Genomic DNA, 20,464 nt, shown 5'->3' with positions numbered 1-20,464 from the left:
GGCTGTTGGGGAGGGTACTAGTATCACAGGTCTTCTGGGCCCCACTACTGTCATTGTGAGACTTCAGACCTTTTTGGTGCCTGGCCCCAGGGTGATGGGTATGTAAAGGGAGGGTATGTCTGTTCTTTTGGGAGTACTGAGATACGTTGGAGACTCCTGACACACTGTATGGGCTTTGCCCCCAGAGGTGCCCCTCAGGAAATAGTCAGAATATGGGGCATACCCAACTCCATCTTTTGACTCTGACCTCAGATCAAAAATGGGAGAGGTCTCAGTGTCTGAGGAGGTGGTGATCAGCTGCCTCTACTCATTGATGGTACTGGTGACTGGTACTGAGATAGCTTAACTCCAGCTTGAAAACACAAAGGGTGCCGGATCTGGCAGTGCCAACACAACGGCTATTGCTGGTGTCAAAAATACTACTCCCAGTACCAGGAGTTGATACAGTCTTGACCTTCAATGAAGTACCAGGCTGGTCTGTCCCGATATCAGACAGACAGTCCCACTCCAAAGCATGAGGTCTCTCCTGGCTTGGTATGAGATGGGGACATTTGCCTCTTTGAGGGCTTGGATATGGAGCTCCCTCTTTCCCTTATTGGAGTGCTTGTCTCTCCTTTCCCTCCCCATTTGCCTTGGCTCTGCTCATGTCTCTTGGAGCCAGCTGGGAGAGGGTGTGGAGGCCTGGAACTGGCTGGAGACTGTGTACAGGCTTTGGAGGCCAGGGTGGCGTAACTGGAGGAGCTAAGGGAGGCAAAGGTATGTTGATGAGGCTTTCCAGGACACTGTAGATTTGTCCCACCTCCGGTCAGACAGACCCTGCGCTGTTAAGGAGGATGAAAGGCCCAGAGAAGGAGAGCACTCAACAGGAGCAGAGGGAAACCTTTCCATAGTTGGGAGCCTCTCGCACTGAGGTTACCTCTCCAGGGGAGGGAACTCCAGTCATTAGGAAAAGGCAGGTATTAGTAATGGGAGATTCGATCATTAGAAACATAGATAGCTGGGTTTGTGATGACCGGGAGAACCGTATGGTGACTTGTCTGCCTGGTGCGAAGACTGTGGATCTCTCGAGGCATCTAGATAGACTTAGTGTAGTGCTGGTGAGGAGCCAGTGGTCATGGTACACGTAGATACCAATGACGTAGGGAAGAGTAGAAGAGACGTCCTGGAGGCCAAATTTAGGCTGCTAGGAAAGAGACTGAAATCCAGGACCTCTATGGTGGCATTCTCAGAAATGCTTCCAGTTCCACGTGCAGGGCCAGGTAGGCAGGCAGAGCTTCAAAGTCTCAATGCATGGATGAGACAATTGTGTAGAGAGGAGGGGTTTAGATTTATTAGGAACTGCGGAAACTTTTGGGATAGAGGGAGCCTATACAGGAAGGATGGGCTCCACCTAAACCAAAGTGGATCCAGACTCCTGCTGGCACTTAACATTAAAAAGGTTGCAGAGCAGTTTTTAAACTAAGAGATGGGGGGCGGGGGAAGCCGATTGCTGCAGAGGTGCATATGGATCAGACAGAGACTTCTCTTACAGGAGAGTCTATTGATAGATTTCAAAGTAACAGCCGTGTTAGTCTGTATTCGCAAAAAGAAAAGGAGTACTTGTGGCACCTTAGAGACTAACCAATTTATCTGAGCATAAGCTTTCGTGAGCTACAGCTCACTTCATCGGATGCAGCGAGCTGTAGCTCACGAAAGCTTATGCTCAAATAAATTGGTTAGTCTCTAAGGTGCCACGAGTACTCCTTTTCTATTGATAGAGAGTCTCTAGGTTTTAGTCAGGAGGAGAGGATGGAAGAGGATAAAGTATGGGCCAGATCAGACGAGAAACATTCACATAAAGAAACTGACACATCAGAAAAGGGCAGACAAATAAACAGTGACCAGTTTTTAAAGTGTTTTTACACAAATGCTAGAAGTCTAAATAATAAGATGGGTGAACCAGAGTGCCTCGTGTTAAAGGAGGATATTGACAAAATAGGCATCACAGAAACCTGGTGGAATGAGGACAATCAATGGGACACAATCATTCTGGGGTACAAAATATATCGGAAGGACAGAACAGGTCGTGTGGGGGGGGGGAGGGAGAGAGAGAGAGGAGTGGCACTATATGTGAAAGAAAATGTAGAATCAAACGAAATAAAAATCTTAAATGAATCCACATGTTCCACAGAATCTCTATGGATAGTAATTCCATGCTTTAAGAAGAATATAACAGTAGGGATCTATTATCGATCACCTAACCAGGAAAGCGATAGTGACGATGAAATGCTAAGGGAGATTAGAGAGGCTATCAAAATAAAGAACTCAATAATAGTGGGGGATTTCAATTATCCCCATATTGACTGGATACATGTCACCTCAGGATGAAATGCAGAGACAAAATTTCTTGATACTTTAAATGACTGCTTCTTGGAGCAGCTGGTACAGGAACACACAATGGGAGAGGCAACTCTTGATCTAGTCCTGAGTGGAGCGCAGGATCTGGTCCAAGAGGTAACTATAACAGGACCGCTTGAAAATAGTGACAATATAACAACATTTAACATTCCTGTGGTGGGAAAAACACTTCAACAGCCCAACACTGTGACATTTAATTTCAGAAAGGTGAACTATGCAAAAATGAGGAGGGTTAGTTAAACAGAAATTAAAAGGTACAGTGACTAGAGTGAAATCCCTGCAAGCTGCATGGACAATTTTCAAAGACACCATAATAGAGGCTAAATTTAAATGTATACCCCAAATTAAAAAACACAGTAAAAGAACTAAAAAAAAGAGCTACCGTGGCTTAACAACCATGTAAAAGACGCAGTGAAAGATAAAAAGGCATCTTTTAAGAAGTGGAAGTCAAATCCTAATGAGGTAAATAGAAAGGAGCATAAACACTGCCAAATTAAATGTAAAAATGCAATAAGAAAAGCCCAAAAGGAGCTTGAAGAACAGCTAGCCAAAAACTCAAAAGGTGGTAATAAAATGTTTTTGAGTACATCAAAAGAAGGAAGTCTGCTAAACAACCAGTGAGGGCCCTGAACGATCGAGAGACTAAAGGAGCACTTAAAGACGATAAAGTCATCACAGAGAAACTAAATGAATTCTTTGCTTCAGTCTTCACGGCTGAGGATGTTAGGGAGATTCCCATACCTGAGCCGTCTTTTGTAGGTGACAAATCTGAGGAATTGTCACAGATTGAAGTGTCACTAGAGGAGGTTTTGGAATGAACTGAGAAACTTAACAGTAACAAGTCACCGGGACCAGATGGCGTTCACCCAAGAGTTCTGAAAGAACTCAAATGTGAAATTTCGGAACTATTTACTATGGTTTGTAACCTGTTCTTAAATCAGCTACTGTACCCAATCACTGGAAGATAGCTAATGTAACGCCAATATTTAAGAAGGGCTCTAGAGGTGATCCTAGCAATTACAGACCAGTAAGTCTAATGTCAGTACCAGGCAAATTAGTTGAAACAATAGTAAAGAATAAAATTGTCAGACACATAGAAGAACATAAATTGTTGCGCAAAAGTCAACATGGTTTCTGTAAAGGGAGATCAGGTCTTACTAATCTATTAGAGTTCTTTGAGGGGGTCAACAAACATGTGGACAAGGGGGATCCAGTGGACACAGTGTACTTAGATTTCCAGAAAGCCTTTGACAAGGTCCCTCACCAAAGGCTCTTATGTAAATTAAGTGGTCATGGGATAAGAGGGAAGATCCTTTCATGGACTGAGAACTGGTTAAAAGACAGGGAACAAAGGGTAGGAATAAATGGTAAATTTTCAGAATGAAGAGGGGTAACTAGTGGTGTTCCCCAAGGGTCAGTCCTAGGACCAATCCTATTCAACTTATTCATAAATGATCTGGAGAAAGGGGTAAACAGTGAGGTGGCAAAGTTTGCAGATGATACTAAATTGCTCAAGATGGTTAAGACCAAAGCAGACTGTGAAGAACTTCAAAAAGATCTCACAAAACTAAGTGCTTGGGCAACAAAATGACAAATGAAATTTAATGTGGATAAATGTAAAGTAATGCACATTGGAAAAAATAACCCCAACTACACATACAATATGATGGGGACTAATTTAGCTACAACTAATCAGGAGAAAGATCTTGGAGTCATCGTGGATAGTTCTCTGAAGATGTTCATGCAGTGTGCAGCGGCAGTCAAAAAAGCAAACGGGATGTTAGGAATCATTAAAAAAGGGATAGAGAATAAGTCGGGGAATATCTTATTGCCCTTATATAAATCCATGGTATGCCCACATCTTGAATAGTGCGTACAGATGTGGTCCCCTCATCTCAAAAAGATATACTGGCATTGGAAAAGGTTCAGAAAAGGGCAACTAAAATGATTAGGGGTTTGGAACGGGTCCCATATGAGGAGAGATTAAAGAGGCTAGGATTTTCAGCTTGGAAAAGAGGAGGTTAAGGGGGGATATGATAGAGGTCTATAAAATCATGAGTGGTGTGGAGAAAGTGAATAAGGAAAAGTTATTTATTTGTTCCCATAATATAAGAACTAGGGGCCACCAAATGAAATTAATGGGCAGCAGGTTTAAAACAAATAAAAGGAAGTTCTTCTTCACTCAGTACACAGTCAACCTGTGGAACTCCTTGCCTGAGGAGGTTGTGAAGGCTAGGACTATAACAGGGTTTGAGAGAGAACTGGATAAATTCATGGAGGTTACGTCCATTAATGGCTATTAGCCAGGATGGGTAAGGAATGGTGTCCCTAGCCTCTGTTTGTCTGTGGGTGGAGATGGATGGAAGGAGAGAGATCACTAGATCATCACCTGTTAGGTTCGCTCCCTCTGGGGCACCTGGCATTGGCCACTGTCGGTAGACAGGATACTGGGCTGGATGGACCTTTGGTCTGACCCAGTATGGCCATTATTATGTTCTTATGGAACTAAACTCAACGGAATGCTCCTACCTTTTTCAGGCCAATGTACTGGGTTGTGGGGAGAGGGTGTCTCTCCTGTCAGCGGTCCATGGTCTCATAGGCCTCTCCATGAGGAGTTTTCAGACTTGAAACTTCCTTGACTGCTTTGTCCTCCTACACCTGGTCTGGATGTGGGTTTCCCCAGGCAGTACAGACAGGCAACATAGTAGACTGTGACCAGGAAGAGCTTGCGACACTTTTTGAAGCGGAGGATCCTTGGCACCCTTTCCCTGCTGCCACTGGAAGAAGCACAATGCCCTTTTTTTTTTTTTTTTTTTTTTTTTAAATAAAAACAGGAATCGCTCCTCCGAATTTTAGGGAACCGAACCCCAAATATCTATCCCAATTAACTACACTAAATAATTAAAGCTAATTAAGTATTAAAAGTTATTTACAATTTATTTACAGGAAAAAGCTGAAGAAGTTAGCATGAACACTGACGCTCTGTCCTAAACAATGAGTGGTAAGAAGGAAGTAAAGATGGCAGCAGTCCGGTGGCTCCCCCTTAAAACCCTTGGTGTGACGCACAAAGAGAGTGGGGGTGCCCAAGTAGACCAAACAGACACTCCTAGGGAAAAAATCTCCAGTCCTGGGCACATAGAGTACATGTGCAAACCTGTAGTGCACTACACAGAGGATCAAGCACTTGAAGAACAAGTATGATCCTGCGTTATAGTGAGATACTAAATAAACTCAATCAGTTTAGTTTATCCAAGAGAAGATTAAGAAAGCTCTAATAATAGACAGCTCTTTAATCTAAAGGGCAAAGGCAGAACAAGGGTTAAAAGCTAAAACTAGATAAACTTAAAAAAAAAAAAAAGCACCTTATTTCTAAACAGTGTGATTAACCACTGGAAGGACATACCTACCTAAAGATTCTCCATTACTTGGAGCTTTTTTACTTAAGACTGAATATCTTTCTAAAAGATAACTATATAGCTCAAACAGAAATTATAGAATTGGTAGAGAGTTTACTGTGTGAGGTTCTTTGGCATGTGTTATGCAGGAGGTCAGACTAGCTGATCATAATGATCCCTTTACAAGCTTTAAAATCTATAAGTAAGTTCCAATATCATTATATAAATCAAATGGTATGTCAGCACCTGAAATACTTTCTTCAGTTTCAGTTACCCTACCTCCAAAGGGATACAGCAAAAAGAGGCAGTTCAGAGACAGGTGACAAAATGATTAGAAGTGTGAAAAGACTTCCATTTCAGGTCAGACTGAAAATATTAGGGTTATTTAGAGAACAGGCAATAAGAGGGAGTATAAGGGAGGTATTTAAATGAATGCTACAGAGAAGGTAATAAGGTGCACTTGTTTACCCTCTCTCACTACAAGAACAGAAGGAAGTTCAGTACATTAAAAACCTATAAAAAAGTTTGTTTTTAAACACAATGCACAAGTAATCTCTGGAACTCAATGCCACAAGATTGAGACAAAGTTTCATATGTTCATAGAAAGTATTAAACATTTCTATGAACTGAAAACCCCAAAGAAGCAATGGTGCCACAAGTCTGCCTTGGAATGGAGGCTCCCACAGCACTGAGGAAAAGATGGTTTCAGAAAAAGACTTTCAGAATCTGACCCCCAGATCCTATCAGGGAGTGGTCAGGGTTCAACAATGAGGACAGTTCAAGTAATTCAACACCCTTTCTATCAGAGCTCTTGAAAGGCACACAATAGCCTGAGACTCAAGGGACCATCTTTAGGGCTACGTGTTTGTCATGGAGGTCGCGAAAGTCATGGATTCTGGGGCCAGCTGCTTGGGTAGTCCTGGGGTCAGCCACACTGGCTGCTGCTGGAGTGGCCCTGCAGCCAGCCGCACCAGTCACTGATGGAGTGGCCCTGGGGCCAGCCACACCAGCTGCTGTTCTGGTGGCCCCAGGCACCGATCAAGCAGCAGCTGATGTGGCTGGCCCCGGGGACTGCCTGAGCAACTGGTGCCATGGGCCCCACTGGGGCTCCTTCCCCTGGCTCATAGAATCATAGAATATTAGAGTTGGAAGGGACCTCTGGAGTGCTTCAGAATTGATTCCTTGAGGACTTGCTCCATGATTTTTCCGGGGACTGATGTGAGGCTGACTGCCCTGTAGTTCCCAGGATCCTCCTTCTTCCCTTTTTTAAAGATTGGCACTACATTAGCCTTTTTCCAGTCGTCCGGGACTTCCCCCGATCGCCATGAGTTTTCAAAGATAATGGCCAATGGCTCTACAATCACATCCGCCAATTGCTTTAGCACTCTCGGATGCAGCGCATCCGGCCCCATGGACTTGTGCACGTCCAGCTTTTCTAAATAGTCCCGAACCACGTCTTTCTCCACAGAGGGCTGGTCACCTCCTCCCCATGCTGTGCTGCCCAGTGCAGTAGTCTGGGAGCTGACCTTGTTCGTGAAGACAGTGGCAAAAAAAGCACTGAGTACATTAGCTTTTTCCACATCCTCTGTCACTAGGTTGCCTCCCTCATTCAGTAAGGGGCCCACACTTTCCTTGACTTTCTTCTTGTTGCCAACATACCTGAAGAAACCCTTCTTGTTACTCTTGACATCTCTTGCTAGCTGCACCTCCAGGTGTGATTTAGCCTTCCTGGCTGCTGGTGCCTTAGTAGTATCTGTAGGGTCGGCTGTGGCACCCCCTTGAGTCCCGCACTCATGCCTCGGTATATTAGGCGCTGCCAACCCTACGCCCTCTCGGTTCCTTCTTGCTGACAGCTCCGACAGAGGGGCAGGAGGGCAGATAATGGAATGGGCATGAGCAACACATCTTGAAGAAAAAAGTTACAAAAGGTAGCGAACTGTTTTTTCTTCTTCGTGCACTTACTCATGTCGATTCCATTCTAAGTGACTCACAAGCAGTATCCCTGGAGGTGGGTTCGGAGTTCATGGTCATGCGGCCTGCAACACTGCCTTACCGAAGCCAGCATCGTCTTGGGCCTGCAGGGTAAGTGCATAATGAGACATAAATGTGTGGATGGATGGATGACGAGGTAGCAGACATGCAGATATCTTGAATAGGCACTTGGGCCAGGAATGCCACCACCAAGGCGTGTGCCCAGGTTGAGTGGGTGGTTACAATTGTTGGTGAAGGCACTTTCGCCAGATCATAGCAGAAACGGATGTAGGAAGTGAACCAGGATGAAATTCTCTGGCCAGACACTGGAAGACCTTTCATCCTGTCCGCCACCGGGATGAACAACTGCGTCAGCTTATAGAATAGCTTGGTCCTTTCGATGTAAAAGGCCAGGGCTCTCCTGATGTCCAGAGAGTACAATTTGTGCTCCTCTTCTGACTTATGAGATTTTGGAAAGAAGGAAGGAGAGAACTGCTAACCACTTGCTAGGCAACGGGAAAAAGGTGCTCCAACCAACCGTCATTGGCGGTAAGAAGGAACTGAGAGGGTGTAGGCCGGCTGGCACCTAATATACCGACGCATGAGTGCGACACTCCAGAGGGCCCCGCTGCGGAACCTACTGATACCGCTAAGGCAAAAATCTCTGACAACTGTGCATGTGGGTGCACATGTACCTAAAATGGAATCGACATGAGCAAGCATTCAAAGAACAAGCTTTGTAATTTTAACTGTTAACTGCAGCACAAGTACTTTTGTAGCCTGACAAATTTCCAGAGTGCTAATCTACATGACAGCAGTGCTTTGCCTCTAACCTCACCAGCATTTCCTGACCCATTTGTTATACTCATAGGAGAGAGTAAAAGATGGAGAAGAGAAAGACCTACCTTTCCTCTGTATCTGATGAATGTACACAATAGACTGATCTGCTCTTAGGAACCTTCAGAGAAGGCATTTCTTTAGATGAAGAGGATTCTGACTTTGGTGTCACAATTCTCTCTTTCTTAACAGAGTATAGTGCACTGTCACAGGGAGGCTTGAAGTTTCCCAGTTCTGCAAGTACAAACCAAAAGATTAAACAACCAATTTAACCAAATATCATGAAGTTCCACCAGCGAATACAGAATATAGAGACTGGCAACAGGACCACAAACCACTACACCGTGAACTGTGCATTCCTTACTCAATATGCCCACCTTCAGAGGTGCCTGGGTATATTCACAAGATTGCCTTCAAAACACCAAAGTAGTTTATTGGTTAACAAACATGATATAACTGTCTCAATAACTAGAGCTCCTCTACTACTGCCAAAAATATTACTTGATATATTTATAGTCTTTAGAAAAATTATTTCAGTGTCGGAAAAATCTTCTTTGATCTGCAGAACATTAGCAGTTCAAATCAGATGCAAAAACAGTTTGTAATCTCTCTCTCACGCCCCCCCCACCCAGCATTAAAATGGAGTTAGGACAAAAGCAGGCATCAGAAACTTAAAAATAATAGACAACAGATGTAATTGTCCCAAAACCAAGTGTTATAGACCCAGGAAATTCTGATTAAAAGTTACACTTAACAGTAAACCAAACATGTTATGATATGGAAGTGCACAGATAAGGCACTCATACAATCTGAATTCTGACCTCTAGAGAAGCCATGGAATAACAATGTGATTATGTTTAAGACATTTTAGAGCTTGTGGTAACAGATTAGATGAAAAATACTTGCTTACATAACTAGCCGGTATTATGTATTCCACTCTCGGTGCGCATATACCCATGTGCTCGACTTCAGATTCTTTTGGCCAGCAGTAGCCATTGGGTCTGTCCCTGTGCCCTGAGTGTCTTCATGTCTCCTCCACTCACAGGCATAAAGGGCAGAGTGGGGTCAGTTGTGTCAGTTGCTTTGCCCAGTACAGGATTTAGAAGGTATAGGACTTTGCAGAAGCATGAAAAAAAGGGCAGGTTGTGGAATACACATGGACAACATCTTGAAGAACAACAATTACTGTAAGGAGAGTAACTTTTTCCTTTTGAATACTTGTCCACATATATTCCATTCTTGCAAGCAGTGACTGATATAAAGGTGGTTGTCGCTCAGATCTACTTAAATAGGGATTGCAACACAGCTCTGCGAAAATGGGAATCAGAACTAGATGCCTCTTAAAAAAAATAATGTTTAGAAACTGGATGTGCTGATCCCCAAGATGCCGCTTTACAAATTTCAGAGAACTGAAGAAGAGCTCTGTATAAGGAAAGGAAAGGAAAAGGTCCTGAATTTTTTTCTGATCACCCTTAGAATCAGAGGGATTAGAGGGTATGCATACATCACCCCTGGAGTCCACAATATGAGGAATGCATCTGCTCAAGATACGGGGGTTCCAATCCCCTCTCAAACAAAGATTTGATACTGTTCTTTTCCATGGCAAACAAGTTGGATGACCCTACTCACAAAATACTCTTTGAATGATGGAGTCTTATTGATCACTGTCAGAAAACTGTCCGAAGAGCCAACAATATATATTGTAATCCTAGCAGATAAAGAGTTATGACTGTTACTTGCTCAAGTTTCACAAGTGAATCACCTCCTCGCATAAAGGAGAAATCTGGCTAATCCCTGTCTGTTTATGTAAACATCACTGTGGTAATGCCTGCCATTACCAAAACTGTCTTCCTTTCATTCAACGCAAGACATGTGGCACATGCCAGGTAGACTGCTCTGAGTTCTAATATGTTGATGTACAGGTGACTATCTTTGCACGCCCACAGTCCTTAGCCCTTGTGATGGTTCGAATGAGCTCCCTATCCCTTATTGAAAGCATCTGTTACTAATGTGTTTCTGGATAGAGCTGGAGAAAATGGAACATTCTTACAAACTGCATTTGGGTTCTTCCACCAATTTAACAATAATATGTGACAGGGTCGGGCCAGATGGCTATAGGAGAGTAATAGAAGGCATATATATTAGCCCCAGGCTAAGTAGGTCCCTTTTCCCTGGGTAAGGTAACAGGGAAGGTTTTTTTTTTTTTTTTTTTTTTTTTTTTTTGGAAACAGAAAAGAAATTTATTTGTAACAGTTACAGAAATTACAAAAAGATAAAGAAAAACTTAGCAACAAAACAACGCAATCAGAAGGTATAACACAACAGCTTTCAGGAGGGAGAGGTGTTCAGGCTAGCCCAGGCCCAGAGCGGGGGGGCTTCCTCGACACTCATGGTCTTCCACCCTCCTGAGTTACCTGGTGGCCTAGAGCGGGGGGGCTTCCTCGACACTCGTGGTCTTCCACCCCCTCGAGTTACCTAGTGCCGCGCCCAGGGTCACCGACCCTCCCTCTCCTGAGAGTGCCCGACAAGATGGGCACGGCTGCGGGGTGGGTGGCTGGGAGGGAGGGGGGCACATCCATGTATTATAAGACCCCTCCTAAATAACAATAATGATGGTATTCACAGCAGCTAACGGCTGTGGCTGGCGTCTCTCGCTCTGTCCCTCAATCAGAGGGTCAGACGGAGGGAACCGGACGGGGTCACCGAGCAGAGAACCCCGGACAGCGCCCACCGCTCCTCGAAGGTGTCAAGGGAGTCGGTGGACGCCGCCCAGAGGAACTCCGCCCGGATGCGTGAATGTACTGAGGATCGGAAAACGGCCCTACAATCGCAGGACGCCTCATGAGCCAACCTCCGCTCTCTGGTCTTATAAATGGCTGTCTTAGCCAAGGCTAGGAGGAGGCTAACCAGGAGATCCCGCGACTTGGTGGGGCCACGGATGGGGAGTGTATAGATAAAGAGGTGAGGGGAAAAATGAAGCCAAAAGCGCAAAAGAATGTTTGTGAGGAGCCGAAAAAGAGGCTGCAATCTGGCACACTCTAAATAGACGTGCGCCAGGGTTTCCCTCACATTACAGAAGGGGCAAGTCTCTGGAACGGAGGTAAAACGTGTCAAAAACACGCCCGTGCTCACGGCCCCGTGAAGGAGCCGCCAACTGATGTCCCCGACGGGCCTCGGGACCAAGGTGGAGTACAGGCTGGCCCACCGAGGTTGCTCCCCCTCCAAGGGTGGTAGGAGGTCTCGCCACTTTGTGTCGGGGCGGGACACCAGGGTGCGGGCGTGAAGGGTATGGAGCGTGAGTGTATATAAATATTGCCGTGATGCAACTTGAAAACCGACCGGTTGCAATTCATGCAGCCGGCTTGCAGTGAAAGGATGAGGGGTGTGTTGGGATCGGCAAGGTAGGGGCCCGATGGAAAGGTCCGGTGGGCCTGGGGTAAAGGATGGGCGGGGTGCGCCCTCGCGCAAGGCTCGGCTGACATAAGCCCGAGCAGCGGGGGTCAAAGCGGCCTCCACCTCCTGAAGCACGCGCCGGGGGGTGTGAAGGCTGGAGAGCCCCATGCGTCGAGCGAGCGTCAGGGGATCCAGCCAGTCCCCCCGGTCGTAGTCCAGGAGGTCCCCGACCCTCGTAACTCCCGCCAGGACCAACCTCTGGCGCACCGTGCGGGACTCCGCCGCCTGCACACGAAGTTGGGGGTTGTGTAGCAGGGGCTCCGTGAGGAGATCTGCCCCCACGATGGCCGCCACAGACCTGGTGGTTGAAAACAGTTTCCAGGTCCGGAGGAGGTCCTGGTAGAAATCCGGCAGCCCGGAGAGGTCTCGCGGAAAACCTCTCGGAGAAAGATAAAAGAGCTGCCGGTCATATCGGAGCCCATGGAAGCGGCGTAGGAAGGCGTGCGCCAATATGCTCCACGTCGAACTACCTGCACCATAAAGGAGCCTCTGCAGGGCCTGAAGGCGGAAAACGCGGACCTGAGTGTACAGACACTTCAGGCCCTGCCCTCCTTCCTTCAGGGGCAAATGAAGAACTCCAACAGGGGCCCAGTGCAATCCTGACCAAAAGAACTCCAGAATCAATCTCCGGAGGTGGGACAGGAAACCCGGGGCCGGGGCTAGGGTGTTGAGCCGGTACCAGAGCGTGGACAGGACTAGTTGGTTAAGCACCAGTGCTCTCCCCCGAAGGGAGAGACATCGGAGTAGCCTCGTCCATTTCCTGATCCGCTCAATCACGCCGCCTTCCAAATTTTGCCAGTTCTCCGGCGGAGAAGGGTGCGTGGCAGAAAGGTAAACGCCGAGATAGAGCAGAGGGCCGGCACTCCACCGGATGGTCTGAAGCGCGGGTGGGAGGGAGCTTACCTGCCGCCAGCCCCCCACCGCCAAGCCAGAGCTCTTGACCCAGTTGACTCGGGCGGAGGAGGCTGCTGAATAAATGGCTTGGCATGCCTCCACTCGCGCCAAGTCGCCCGGGTCCTGGACCACGAGGAGGACGTCATCGGCGTACGCCGACAGGACCAGCCGCAGCTCCGGCTCCCGCAGCACCAACCCCGTCAACCTCCTGCGGAGGAGACAGAGGAAAGGCTCGATCGCCAGAGCGTACAGCTGGCCTGAGAGGGGGCACCCCTGCCGCACCCCTCGCCCGAAGCTGACCGGTTCGGTCAGGGTCCAGTTGAGCCTAACCAAACACTCCGCGGAGGCGTACAGCACCCGGAGAAAACTCACAAACTGAGGTCCGAATCCAAACGCCCGCAGGGTGCTCAGGAGGTACCCATGATCCACTCTATCGAACGCCTTCTCCTGATCGAGAGACAGGAGGGCGAACGACAGACCGTCTCTCCGCCCGAGTTCCAAAAGGTCTCGGACTAGAAAGAGGTTGTCAAAAATGCTGCGACCCGGGACAGTATAGGTCTGGTCTGGGTGGATCACGTCCGCCATCACGGCCCCTAGCCGCAGCGAAATTGCTTTCGCTACGATTTTGTAATCCGTGCTAAGGAGCGAGAGGGGACGCCAATTTCGTAAGTCGCGGAGGTCCCCCTTCTTCGGCAGCAAGGCAAGCACCGCTCGCCTGCACGACAGAGGGAGGACCCCGCCCTGCAAAGACTCAGCCCAGACAGTGACTAGGTCTGGGCCGAGGATGTCCCAGAACGCGCGGTAAAACTCCACGGTCAGCCCGTCCATGCCCGGAGATTTATTGGTGGGCATGCGGCGGAGGGCTTCCGAGAACTCGGCCAGGGTGAGAGGCAGCTCTAGCCGGTCTCGGTCGCCCACGCTGACCGTGGGGAGTTCCTCCCAGAGCACCCCGCGAGCGCCAGGATCGGTCGGATCCGGGGAGAAAAGGCTTGCGTAGAAGTCACGGGCCCTCCCACACATCTCCTCCGGATCCGTGAGGGGGGTGCCGTCTTCCGCTAGAAGGCAGGTGACGTGTTTTTTGGCCCCCCTCGTTTTCTCCAAGGCATAGAAGAAGCGGGAGCCGCGATCCATCTCCCGAAGGAGGCGGATGCGGGACCGGACAAAGGCACCTCGGGCCCGGTGGTCCTCGAGGGCTCGAAGTTCCTCCCGCTTCTCCCGGCACGCTCCGCAGAGGGACGGGTCGCCGGGGCTGGCGGCCAGGCGCCTCTCCAGCTCTAAGACCTCCCGTTCCAACTGCTCTATCGCCGCATTTCTCCGTCGGCTGGCGCCCCGAGTGTAGTTGCGGCAGAAGAGCTTGGCGCGCACCTTCCCTAGATCCCACCAGCGCCGCACCGAGGGAAAGGCACGCCACTGCTCCCGCCAGGCCAGCCAAAACTCCCGGAAGGACATCACAAAGCTCTCGTCCTCCAGCAGGCTGTTATTAAAGTGCCAGTAGGCCGGCCCCGGTCCCTCCGCACGGAGGGAGACCGTGACGGTAACTAAATGATGGTCGGAAAAAGGGGCCGGCCGCACGGTGGAGGAGTGGGCCTGTGAAAGATGGAAACGGGATAGGTAAATACGGTCTAACCGAGAGCGGTGTGACCGATGGGCCTCCACCCGGACAAAGGTAAACGTGGAAGTGTCATCTGGGTGATGGTCACGCCAGACGTCCACTAGGGAGTGATAATCGACTATGTCTCGGAGAATGGTCGCGGCGGCCGGGCTCGGCTCGGCCCCCGAGCGGTCCCGCTCCTCGAGGGTAGTGTTAAAGTCCCCTCCCAGGATCAGGCACTCGTGCGAGTCTAGGGTGCCGAGAAAATCGGACACCTGCTGGTAGAATTGTGGCCGCTGTGAACTCACTTGCGGGGCATAGATATTAACAAGATTGACCACGAGCCCCTCCAGACGAACTCGGAGGTGCAACAAGTGGCCCGGTACGACCTCAGTGACCCCTAGCACCTCGGGCCGCAGGGCGGGGGAGAACAGGGTCGCCACTCCAGCTTGCCAGGTCGTGCAATGGCTGAAGTACACCCCGTCCCCCCACTCCAGCCGCCACCTATCCTCGGCGGTTGGGTCCGTGTGGGTCTCCTGCAGGAAAACCACAGAGTACCCCCCCTCCCGAAGGTAGGAGAGCACCTGGGACCTGCGGAGAGCCATCCTACAGCCCCTGGTATTCAGGGTTACAATAATGAGAGGTGTCATGCGGAGGGCCGGGGGGGTGGGGAGTTCTCATTGGTGGGGGTGCTCATGGCCCCCGGCGGGTCGCGTAGCAACCCGTGTCCCATCCCATAAGTAAGTAGCTCTTTCCGGAAGCCGCGGGCCCGCTCGTAGGCCGCAGCACCGTGCCTCCCTTGCCCTCTGCCCTCCTTCATAAGGGCCCTTGCGGCCTGAACAAGTTGATCGAAGTCCCCCCATCGCTGGAGAGCCAGCTGTGCCCTATTGCGGGCACCACGGGTGTGCTCTAAGAACTGCCGTAGTGCATGCCGCAGCTCATGGGGGGATGGGGTTACGGTTTCCGGGGTACTCCCCGATGGGGTTCTTAATACAGCCTCGAGGTCCGCTAAGGCGGGTAGGCAGGGTGCGGACCGCCGACGGGGCGTCTGACAGGCTGGGGTTAGTAAATCCATCTCGTGCCTTGGAGTGGAAGGGGATGGCAGGGGGAAAAGCGCAACTCCTAATGAGTCGCAACTAGAAAACGTAAAGACTGCTCCCTGGGGGGGGTCTGCAAAAGGCGGAAAAGAAATAACCCCAGGGGCGGCAGTAGCCTTGCAGGAGGAGAGAAATTGAACCGGGACAGGGGTGGGGACAGGGGCAGAGGTAAGGCCCTGGGCTTCAGGAGGCGAGCAGCAAAAAGAAGATGCCTCCTGAGCAGGGTCGGGGGTTAAGGGGCAAGGGAGGGGGCTCCGAGCAATGCTAGATGCTGGCTTCGGGGTGGTCGTGGCAGCCATGGCATCAGGTGGTAAACCACTTTCCGTGGGGTGCTCACCCGGAAAGGCAGTCAGGGGGAGAGAACATGGGGAAAGGGGGCCTGGGGTGAGATTGCCTAAAACGAGGCTGGCCGGCAGTAAATCATCCCCTCCCTGGGTGACCGGGGTCAAATCTAGGGCCTCAATCTCTGCATACACAGAGGAGAGGCCGACTCCTACTACCCTGGGGGCCTCTCCGCTAGGGCCCGCCTCAACGGTCACGTCGGGGTTCGTAGGGAGTTCAGGTGGTATCCGGTTAGAAGGGGCTTCCTCCGGGGCTTCGGAGGGGAGGGTCCCTCGCGGAGGGGGGATTCCTCCCTCCAATGCCAGTCTATCTTCACCTCCCAACACCAGCGAATGGATCTCACTCGTGGCCGAGGCGGGAGGCTCAAGGTCAGTACCTCCCTTCCTGGTCTTCCGGGGGGCTTCCGCGTCAGATGGATGCAGCGGGGCTCGAGCCCTCCGCTTGCCTCGCTTCCCCTGGACTACAGTCCAGCCCTCCATAGCATCATCTGGGGGTTGAGTAGCAGGGGGCGGAGCGGGGCGCGGAGGCAAAGGTTCAGGGGTTCGGGAGGGTAGCGGTGAGGCAGCAGGAGGGGCGGGGGGTTCTCCTTGGGGCGAGCCCTCTCCTGCACCTGGTAATAGCTGTGCCACACTCTCCTCCAGAGGCTCTGCCGAGGTGGTTACAGCAAGAGCGGGACTCCCGTGGTCGCCCGGGCGTTGTTGGAAAGATACCTCTTGGGCCCGGACGGGGGCAGCGTTGGATCGGGTGGGAGGAGGGGTGGTTTCAGGTGCCGGGTGGCCAGGGGTGTCGGCAACGACAGGGCCGATATCCTGCCGGGTCTCGGGGGTCTCAGGTGCCCCTCTCCCCCGGGCCAAAGGGCAGTCCCTACGGACATGCCCCGCCGAGCGGCAGAGGTAGCACCGGGCCTCTCCGGTGGAATAAAAGACCCTATAGCGGGCTCCCTGGTAGGGAACTAGGAAGGACCCCTCAAGCGCCTCTCCGTCACGCACCCCCGCCGGCAGTGAAATCTGCACTTGCCGGCGGAACGAGAGGACGTGACGGAGGGCGGGGTCCTTGCAGCCTAACGGGAGAGGGCTGATAGCAGAAACAAGTTTTCCCAGGGCAGAAAGAGCGGGTAACAGTGCAACATTAGGTAAAAAGGGAGGAACGGAGGTGAGGACGAGGCGAACGCCCAGATCTTCTAGCGGTTCTAGGGGGATAAACACCCCTCCTACCACTAGGCCCTTCTCCACCGCCTCCTGGGCGGCAGTCTCCGAAGCCAGAAAGAAAACGACCTTCCCATACATCTTGGAGGCCGCCACAATGGCCATGGGTCCTACCACCTTCGCCAACGCCTGCACGTACGCCTCCACGTGGGGCGAGGCGGGTACCAGGAGGCAACGGACACCGTGTTTCCTGGTCAGGGCGGGAAGAGGGCCCCGGGCGCTAGTGATGGTAGCGGAGGTAGTGGGTGGGCGAGATGAGGAGGCGGCAGGCAAGGGGGAGCCTGCCGCCGCCCGGGCATACGTCCTGGGGGCCGGGGGAGGGACGGTCGCAGAGCTGGTGGAGGGAACAGCTGGGAGGGGTGCCACAATCGATGATGAGGCCACAGTGGTGGGGGCAGCCTCTGCCATGGAGGGCCCAGCGGCATTAGCGGGGCCCTTTCCTTTCGGCCCGCCCCGACCTTTCCGTCTAACTGGGGGGGGGTTCCTAGAATCTAATGGGGCAAAAACCAAAGCAGCAGTAGTAATTGCCCCGGTGCCTCCCACTGCCGAGGCCCCAGCGGGGGCGGGGGCAGGGGTTCTAACAATGGAGGCGGTGGGAAGATCTTGAGGGGTGGGCAGGGGGGTAGATGGGGAAGGGACAACCAATTTCATTGGAGGGGCCTTGCGTCTCTCCATCTCTGCCATTGTAAGCAGGGAGAGACAGGGAGACACCGGAAGAAGGGGGGGGGCAAAAATCGGGGTCCGGTAGTAGGGGTAAACTATGGGATAAACAATCCGGGGGGTGGGGGTGGAGGGAGGGCGACCCACCACACTTGTCCAAAGAGTCTCGTTTGGTTGGTTGTTATGTCCGGTCCGAAAGGCAAAGTCCAAAGCAAACAGCTGGATCCGAAGGCAGATGGCAGATCGCCAGCAGGGACGAGGCAGCGGGGGCCGTGATAGTCGTAGTAGTGGTGGGGGGGTTGGGGGCACCGGTGGATCTGGGGGTAGCTCCCTGCTACACCCCTGTGCCGCCACAGACGCAGCTGGAACGCAGTCAACTCCCCCCCCCCGAGGGTATAATTCAAAGGAAATCCCTCAGTCTTACGGCTTCTCTCCACGATGATTCACGGCTGCTCGGGCGAGTTCTCCGGCCTCTGGCATCTGTTGCAGCTGTTGGCTCTGTCCCAAGGCTCTCGGCAGCTAGGAATGTTGTAATGATAAGAAAAAAGTCCAGGCAAAAAACAAAACGGCTGGGTCTGGGGGCGTCCACTCCCCTCTCTGGACAGCGGGTCGGCAGTCCTCCCCCCCTCCTCTGGGGGTTTCAATTAAGCAAAGAGCAAAGTCCAAAAGCAGGCGTCTGGGGGGGGGTGCTGGCAACCGGCCAGCACACTGACGCAGCTCAGAAAAGCGGGAGAAAACAAAACCAAAAAAACAAAGCGTCCGGCCCAAACGCGGGGGGGGAAACTAAGCAAAAGGAAAAGTGTGAAAAATCTGGGCCAGGGGGCTGCAGGAAAGAAAGGAAAGCAGATAGCTCAGGAGCGAGCAAAGAAACGATTCCGTCTCCTAACAGGGAAGGTTCCAGAACAATCAGGAACCTTCTGGAGACAATTAGGACAGGCTGACTAGAACACCTGCAGCCAATCAAGAAGCTGCTAGAATCAATTAAGGCAGGCTAATCAGGGCACCTGGGTTTTAAAAAGGAGATCACTTCAGTTTGTGGTGTGCGTGTGAGGAGTTGGGAGCAAGAGGCACTAGGAGCTGAGAGTGAGAACGTGGACTGTTGGAGGACTGAGGTGTACAAGCATTATCAGACACCAGGAGGAAGGTCCTATGGTGCGGATAAAGAAGGTGTTGGGAGGAGGCCATGGGGAAGTAGCCCAGGGAGTTGTAGCTGTTGCACAGCTGTTCCAGGAGGCACTCTAGACAGCTGCATATCAAATCACAAATGTGTAGAGACCATATGGCCTAACATTCTTATCATCATCTGTGAGTTTCTCTGACTGATCTGTGGTCTGACACAGTGTCAAACTTGGTTCAGGTAGAGTCTGCGAAGAGTTACAAAGGGATCTCACAAAACTGGGTGACAGGGCAACACAATGGTGATGAAATTCAATGTTGATAAATGCAAAGTAATGCATACTGGAAAACAATCCCAACTAACCGTATAAAATGATGGGGTCTAAATTAGCTGTTAGGAGCGGTTACCACTCAAGAAAGATCTTGGAGTCATTGTGGATAGTTCTCTGAAAAAGCAGCCACACAATGTGCAGTGGAAGTCAAAAAAGCCAGAGACGTCCATGTTCGATTTCCTATTCTCTGCAGTGTCCAAAGGGGAAGCCCTCAGCACCAGGGGTCCTATTGATATCAGAGCCCATGGAGGGGCAGACAGTCAAGTTGGTAGCAGTGGATCTGAGCTGTGCTAAAATGTAGTAGCACAGATGGAGGCTCTAGCTCCAACAGGCAGGATGGTACCAGACAAGGTCTTTCTTGGTGCCCCCTTAGGAGGAGAGAGCCTGGTTTTCCTGAGGCCCAGAGATCATCATACAAAAGGAACGTGTCTGGTACTAGGGAGCTAAGTGGAGTGCTCCATCATAGACTGGCAAGGCATCAGAGACAATACGGAGAAGTGGTTCATGCACTCTGTAGGAATGCAGGCGAGGAGTCTGGTACCAGGGACTGAGCCAAGGTATAATCTGAATGGTTCTTTTGGCTGCATCCCAAGGATCCAGATGTATTAGAGGAATCCCTGCTTCTTGAGTCCTTCTTGTACCTAGTGGGGTCCTCTTCTGGTATTGACTTTGGAGCCGACTGGTGTCTGCTAGATGAACTCTCATTACATCAGTACTGACGTGAAGTTTTCTTAAGTTCTGACTTTGGCAATGACCTCCCCTTCCTCCTGGAGTCTTTCTCCAGGGAATGAGTCTCTGTCTCTTAGAACGTGACTCCAGAGGAGCTCTATAGTCTATATTTGCCAAGATTGAGGGCATCAGCGTGGCCTAAACTGAGGTTGGGACGGAATTTGGACCCTGCAGATCTCAGTGAGCATGCCATAAGAAGGAACTTCAGCCTAATATCCCTCAGCTTGCAAGATCTGCTCTTAAAAGTTCCTCCAGACCTTGAACTTAGATGGGACATGGAACTTTCTGAGGCAGCTGGAATGAACATGGCTGAGAGGGAAAGATCCGTGGCAGGTCTGACATGGATTAAAGCCTGGAGTCCTTGGCATAACCCGAGCAGGAAAGCTGCAGATAGAACAACCGAAGGCAAAAGACCCTGGCCACAGAAAAGAAGTTTGAGGGGGGT

The 20,464-nt window shown here is 50.8% G+C and overlaps 1 protein-coding gene across 2 annotated transcripts in view; it reads right to left on the bottom strand.

Annotated features, from left to right (window-relative positions):
* Positions 1–20,464, bottom strand: part of GCNA (germ cell nuclear acidic peptidase) — a 57,606-nt gene that overhangs the window by 20,214 nt on the left and 16,928 nt on the right. For both annotated transcript variants that reach the window (XM_074963236.1, XM_074963237.1), the window contains exon 7: positions 8,669–8,834. In XM_074963236.1, coding sequence (XP_074819337.1) covers positions 8,669–8,834 — 166 coding nt within the window. The remainder of the gene's footprint in view (positions 1–8,668; positions 8,835–20,464) is intronic.

This window comes from Natator depressus, chromosome 9, assembly GCF_965152275.1.
Source record: "Natator depressus isolate rNatDep1 chromosome 9, rNatDep2.hap1, whole genome shotgun sequence".
Classification (NCBI taxonomy): domain Eukaryota; kingdom Metazoa; phylum Chordata; order Testudines; family Cheloniidae; genus Natator; species Natator depressus.
This window is presented reverse-complemented; position numbering and strand designations above follow the sequence as displayed.